The sequence below is a fragment of the Oncorhynchus clarkii genome, chromosome 29 (assembly GCF_045791955.1).
Source record: "Oncorhynchus clarkii lewisi isolate Uvic-CL-2024 chromosome 29, UVic_Ocla_1.0, whole genome shotgun sequence".
Classification (NCBI taxonomy): Eukaryota; Metazoa; Chordata; class Actinopteri; order Salmoniformes; family Salmonidae; genus Oncorhynchus; species Oncorhynchus clarkii.
The window spans coordinates 30647529-30654676 of NC_092175.1; the positions used below are offsets into that span (position 1 = coordinate 30647529).

Below are 7148 nucleotides of genomic sequence, written 5' to 3' on the forward strand. Positions count from 1 at the left end.
ACCATCGCACTTCCAGTGGCAACACGTCATCGCTAAATGATGTACAAATTCTAGCAGGTAATGTGTTAAACGTAAAACTTTCCCAAGGGAAAGGGTTGAGTGACGTTTTCCCAGACTGTCACATCTGCGAACAGCAAAGTGAATTTGGTCAACGTTCTAAAGTATAGACCTAACATAGCAATTGAATGCATTAAACCACCACAGCAAAACGCGCAAAACATACAGTGAATGCTGTGATGCGTGCCATGCTTGACAATCTGCATCTAAAAACCAAACAAATATTCATTCCTCTAATTTCAAGAGTTTGCCTATAATATTGAGAAAAACTAATGTTGCAATTGTTCACATTAATCTATTTTTGTGCTATAAGATCTTGTTGAGGGATCACCATTGGTCTCTCAAGTGTTCATACCGCCCTCTTTGCGCTGTCGCTAATACCTTGAGGATCAAAGCAACCTCATGGATCTGAGGCACGCGCTGTCCTAAACAAACCAACCATGGCAAGTGTGTGATAGACAAATGTGCGTACGGGAGAGGTGTTGGTGACAGTTGAGAAGTGAGATGATTGGCGAGAGTCGACCATCAGTCTCCACGGCACACGCAGCACCAAATGGTATTACGCATTCCAAATACACTCAGATTCAATAGCTTAAGCTTTTCGATTTTGATCAATTCAGACAGGATGAATATTGACATAATATGTAACTTTGTGATAGGCTACATTTTGTATGTAATAATAGTCTAACGTTATGTTTAGCCTACATTTATTAAGAGGACAGTGTGTGCTATGGGAAACATCGCACCTCAGTCATTGGCGACACTTGTCTTCTAAATTATGTACAAATTCTAACAGGTAGGCTCATAAACAAATGTGTAAATCCTATAGTTTTTCCCAAGGGAAAGGGCCGAGGGACATTTTCCCAGTCTGTGACATTAGAACAGCAAAATGAATTTGGTCGACTCACCTTAGAAAGTACGGGCCAATCTCATTGCTCCCGAGTCGCGGAGCAGCTTTAGGCACTGCACCTCAGTGCTAGAGGGGTCCAAACAGATTTGATTGGCTTCCAGACTGTATGACAACCCAGCCGGCCGTGATTGGGAGTCCCATAGGGCGAAGAACAATTGGCCCAGCGTCGATAGTGTTTGTCCAGGGCAGGCCGTCATTGTAAATAAGAATTTGTTCTGAACTGACTAGCCAGTTAAATAAATATACAAACACAACAACCCAGGCACGTGTGTGTGAAAAACAACTTCAACTTCTGAGTTTGACATTAAATGTGACCACCTGACTGACAAGGCAGAACGATATTATGGCATTCTGCGCAAAATTCAATAAGCTATTCCAACTATATGCTGAATGGGTGTTAATTGAACTTATTGTGTGAGTTGTGTCAGGACATTTGATTCCAGGGTCAGAGGGTCGACATGTGCGTGTGGGAACAAACACACCTATCAGAACGTTGGCACTTTGATATCATATTATTTTACTTTTTATGAAATGTATTTAACTAGGCAAGTCAGTTAAGAACACATTCTTATTTACAAATGACGGCCTACCCCGGCCAAACCGAACCTGGGCAAATTGTCCGCTGCCCTATGGGACTCGTGATCACGACCGGTTGTGATACAGCCCGCCTGAGTGACGCCGCGCCACTCAGGGTCCCTTAATTAAATACCTCTCACTGAATAATGTACATATTCTAACAGTTAATAAACCACAACTCCTGCCCTTTCCCATGAGAGAGTGAGCGGCAGGTAGCCTAGTGGTTAGAGCATTGGGCCAGTAACCTGAAAGGTTGCTAGACAAGGTAAAAGTCTGTCGTGCTCTGTTAACCCAATAGGCCGTCATTGTAAATAAGAATTTATTCTTAACTGAGTTAAATACAAAAATAGGGAGATTGTTGACATTAACCCAGCAAGTCACCACAGGCATGGTCATTTGTGCGAAATGTTCCGATGAAGCGTCGACACAAACAATTAACGGGATATCATCGAGAAGATATTTGACATCCCATCTTGCAAACTTTCCTTTTAATAGTTTTAGCATGTATATTATACTGTTATTTAAAACCTACTGTGCTATTTCCTGGATATTTTCTGGATATTTTTGAGAGGATCAATTTGGTGCTTGTCCAATTTGGTAATTTCTTGGTTGGTGAGCGGACCCCAGACCTCACAACCCCCCCCCCCCCCCCCCCCCCCCCCCCCCACCACCCCACCACCACACCTCTTTCCCTGTCCATGCATGTGTAGGATAAAAGCTGCAAGGGACTATTTTTACGCAGGACCGTAACCATAGATGGTAGGTAGTGCTATTCTCAATTCTCGTGCATGTCAAATTTCCCACGGCTCATATGTGTATATCATGTTGATTAATAGCGCAACCTCACCTGCAGCAGATGGTTGGTATGGCACGCTCACACCAGGTGCGGCTATTGTAATGCGTAAATTGGCACTTACATGGAATGTATACATCATAAAGGCGAGTGTGTTCGAGTTGGTGTGATTGTGTTCATTCTGACACTTTTTCAGCAACAGTATTTCTCTGTTCCCACGAGAAAACCAACGTTCCCAGGACACTCTTGTCTAAAAGGAAAATTTGGCACATAAATATGAATTTATGCTACACTGCTATGGATAGTCAAAATACCCCCTATGATGCATTGAGTGTGAAGACACTCCCACCAACTCAATATAGTATTCCAGCTATTCCAACATTTTGTACCAAATTGGTCCTATATTTACATAAAACAATCACTGCTTTACTGGTCAATTGCGCCAATAATGTCATAAACATATTATATTATAGTCAATGCCAAATAAAGGTCAAAGAAGTCTAACCCTGGAATTTATACGTCATAACATAATATTGTATAGCATATGGCTGCGTCTTATGGGGGGGGGGGGTCATTTTATATACATTTTTGTAATAAAAAAAAATAAAAAATAATAATAATGCACCGAATCACACAGCCTACTCTTCTTCGTCAGCCATATCCACAAGTTAGGATGAAGATATGGGCTATATGGACTCTACTCTCATTCTAAATGTTTATGCTGTATATATATATATATATATATAGAAAACAGCTCATGTATTTATTATTTTGCTAATAGATTTATTTTCTCCATATCTATGAACATATAATCCTTTTTGTGAGTATCAAGAAGGGGTAAGTGCAGTTAGCATAAGGTCGTGAACGACATTGTCACCTTTCAACCAATGACAATCGGTCTGCTTGACCTTATAAATAGCCTGCGGGCTCAAATGATAATAAACCAGTCCCGAGCGAGTGTGGAGACTTTCTTTTCAGCTTGACCTGGCCGGATTGGATGAATTTATCGTTTTCTTTTTGGAAAAGTCGTCTTTATTAATATAGGCCTACTCTTCTTCACCGAGTAAAGTTGGAGAGATCAAACATGGATAATCGTATAGCCATAAAAAGGGTAAGTTCAATGTATATTTCAACTAGTTCATCTATATATTTCGGTGTCCGTGAATTGGTTTTGGATTTGGTTTTGTTGAAATAACTGATTATTGTTATTATTTTCTAGGTTCTAAAACCGGTGATTGAAAAGAAGAGGCGAGATAGGATAAATCAAGGCTTGGATGAGCTAAGGACTATTCTGCTAAGCAAAACTTCTGACATGGTGAGCGGAGTTGGCCACAGCTTTTCTAATTGCGTCTGAAATCAGCTCCTTGTGTGCCCCTCTTGTATGAATGAGCCCACTGGACACAGACGTCAATTCCACGTTGGTTCAACCTAACGTTATTGAAATTACGTGGAAACAACGTTGATTCAACCAGTGTGTGCCCAGTGGGAGGTGGGAAATAATAAACAGCAGGGAACCGATAAGTTGTATATTAATAATAGACGTTGTCAACTTATTAATGACATTTCAAACAGCCCATAAAACCGCAAACAAACCAGACTCTTGGGAATGCTATGGAGAAATGGTGTTGCGGGAAACTTCGAGTTTTACCCAGGTATCCTAATCTATGTTCTCAATTGAATGGAATTGAAAACGGGACTTGGTGTCTGTCAGGAACTTGATAGGCACCCCTGTGGCATATATATTGTTTAAATTTGTCTTAAAAATATACGATTTTAGCATAAAATCATAATTACTTCCATATCAAAATGAGTCCTTCAAAATTAAAATGTGAAATATTGTGCGCAATGGCTGTGCATTATGCCATGTTCAGTAGGATTATTCTTTCTCTCTCACAGCGGCTGAAAAATCCAAAATTAGAAAAGGCTGAAATTTTAGAGTTGACCGTGGATTACATACGAAGAAAATCAAATGGACATGACAGCAAAGGTATCTATCAATCCATTAAAAAAAATAATTTTCTGGTGTGGGTTTGTTATTTAATTTATTTCAGAAATGGTAAATGAAATACGCCCCCAAATTTCTGATATAGACACAACATTGTTGATATTAATGTGAGTGCTAATAATTTTTTTCTCTCTCCCCAAAACCTCCCTATATCTCCCCTACACACACACACACACACACACACACACACACACACACACACACACACACACACACACACACACACACACACACACACACACACACACACACACACCATTGGCTTTTGCTAATTGTTTTGACTACTCTCCCATTGATTCTCCATACTGTTCTCTCTCTGTCCACTTTTGAATTATATTTTATCACATGCTCATCTTCCTCTCTGGATTCTTCGCTTTCTGTCCTCTCTTCTCTTTCTGTCCTCTCTCCATTTTCTGTCCTCTCTTCTCTTTCTGTCCTCACTTCTCTTTCTGTCCTCTCTCCACTTTCTGTCATCTCTTCTCCTTCTGTCCTCTCTCCACTTTCTGTCCTCTCTTCTCTTTCTGTCCTCTCTTCTCTTTCTGTCCTCTCTTCTCTTTCTGTCCTCTCTTCTCTTTCTGTCCTCTCTCTCTTTCTGTCCTCTCTCCACTTTCTGTCCTCTCTTCTCTTTCTGTCCTCTTCTCTTTCTGTCCTCTCTTCTCTTTCTGTTCTCTCTTCTCTTTCTGTCCTCTCTTCTCTTTCTGTCCTCTCTTCTCTTTCTGTCCTCTCTTCTCTTTCTGTCCTCTCTTCTCTTTCTGTCCTCTCTCCACTTTCTGTCCTCTCTTCTCTTTCTGTCCTCTTCTCTTTCTGTCCTCTCTTCTCTTTCTGTTCTCTCTTCTCTTTCTGTCCTCTCTTCTCTTTCTGTCCTCTCTCCACTTTCTGTCCTCTCTTCTCTTTCTGTTCTCTCTTCTCTTTCTGTCCTCTCTCCATTTTCTGTCCTCTCTTCTCTTTCTGTCCTCTCTCCACTTTCTGTTCTCTCTTCTCTTTCTGTCCTCTCTCCACTTTCTATCCTCTCTTCTCTTTCTGTCCTCTCTTCTCTTTCTGTTCTCTCTTCTCTTTCTGTCCTCTCCACTTTCTGTCCTCTCTTCTCTTTCTGTCCTCTCCACTCTCTGTCCTCTCTTCTCTTTCTGTCCTCTCTTCTCTTTATGTTCTCTCTTCTCTTTCTGTTCTCTCTTCTCTTTCTGTCCTCTCTTCTCTTTCTGTTCTCTCTTCTCCTTCTCATTACTCCCTGTACTGCCTGGCTCTCACTATTGACCAACACTAGCCTTCACAGAAAAGTCCATGAAAGAGTCCTCTGCTCCAGTGACTAGTGCTGTGAGTTCCCAATGGACAGGCCCCATAAACGAGAAAACACCACCCCTACCCAACCCTGTCTATAGTGCAGGTTTCACAGAGTGCATCTCCCGTCTGTGCAACTACATCGACAGCGTGGACCTATCCCAGAGAGAGAGCTTTGTCCAGGGACTTAGGGACCACCTGGATACCCACAATGCCTGCCCTCTGGGGAAGGTGCAGAGCCCGACCTTCCCCCTGGATTTCCAGCCCTGGAGCCCTGCAGAAGAAGGACCATGCTTCCTGGGCAGAGTGAAAAACAGGAAGGAGAGCACAGTGATGGGGCATCAACGAGCCAGCAGGGAGGCCACTTTCCCTTATATTAACACCTCTCTTCCCATCTATCCCAACACCTTTGTGCTCCACCACCCCCACCCTACCCAACACCTCTCACACCCATACCCATCTCCCCCTTACTCCCTCTCACCCCCACCCTCCCCCTGTTACTCAAACTCCTCGCCACCTTTCACCACTACCCCTCCATACCTCTCCATGCCATGCCACTTCCCCTTCCCTCCTTCCCCCTCTCGTCGTCCATCAGATTCCTTGTCATCCCCCTCTCACTCTACATCTCGGCCCGTGGTGCCTCTGATACCAGCCCATCCTCCCCTGGTGTCCAGTCCCCCCACCCCTCTAAGTCTCTCTGGCCCTGTACCTGTAGGCCCAACAAGAACTCTGAGGCGGTCACTATTTCAGATCCAGCCCCAGGTAGTATGGAGGCCCTGGTCCTGACATGTGGAGGAGAAGGGTGATAGAAATCCACACAGGAAACACACACGTGTCCACAATCTGTGTTCTGAGAAAATCTTTACGGAAACCTAGCCACCCAGATCATCATGGGACATGTTCAGAACAACATTCATCTTTCCTATCAAGCAGCGTGTGGTGAGGGCCGGCTAAGAGAAAAAGATGTGGAGGTCAAGGACAATCAAACCTTTTCTGAAAACCTGTCACTGTCACTTTAAAAGGCCTGTTTAACAGACTGAAGAATTCTCTGTTTTATGACATTTTCTTCAGAGTTCCTGGAGCTCATCTTTATTTTCTTGTGAACAATGAATTTCTTATTTTACATTCCTATACAGTTATTCCCTGTCTCCGGTTCTTTCCTAAATTATAAATCATGTAAAGTATTGTAAATATATTTATGTTTTATCATGTACAAAGTCTTGTAAATAAACTCATGAGAATAAAGTTCTTATTTTGTTAACTTGCTTCATTTCCAACTTGTCTCACTGCCTGTCAGTGCTAATGTAACCAACTCAGTAGAACATTTAAACTGAATAAAGGTGGATTTTTAATATTTTAATTAATGCATTAGAAATGTAATCACTGTAAGGCCCTAATGATCAAAACCATGATAATAACACTAGGATGGTGTTAAGTGCCAGATATAACTGCTAGTTAGGCTATAAGTATGGTTGAGATATGTGTCATGGTTTAAGATTATTGTAGATGGCATCCAAAGCCATAATCTCTTA

General features: G+C 42.1%; 1 protein-coding gene across 1 annotated transcript; it reads left to right on the forward strand.

Annotated features, from left to right (window-relative positions):
- The first annotated feature begins 2408 nt into the window (after positions 1–2408).
- Positions 2409–6402, forward strand: LOC139388194 (hairy-related 1). The gene is made up of 5 exons (XM_071134754.1): positions 2409–2437; positions 3381–3447; positions 3556–3651; positions 4233–4323; positions 5603–6402. The coding sequence occupies exons 1-5, from the start codon at positions 2409–2411 to the stop codon at positions 6400–6402; spliced, it is 1083 nt and encodes a 360-aa protein (XP_070990855.1).
- The last annotated feature ends 746 nt before the right edge of the window (positions 6403–7148 follow it).

Coding starts and splice junctions, on each gene's coding strand:
- LOC139388194 (XM_071134754.1), top strand. CDS start 2,409: ATGGCACGCTCACACCAGGTGCGGCTATT. Junction 2,438..3,380: donor TCACACCAGGTGCGGCTATT/GTAATGCGTAAA, acceptor TTATTAATATAG/GCCTACTCTTCTTCACCGAG. Junction 3,448..3,555: donor ATCGTATAGCCATAAAAAGG/GTAAGTTCAATG, acceptor ATTATTTTCTAG/GTTCTAAAACCGGTGATTGA.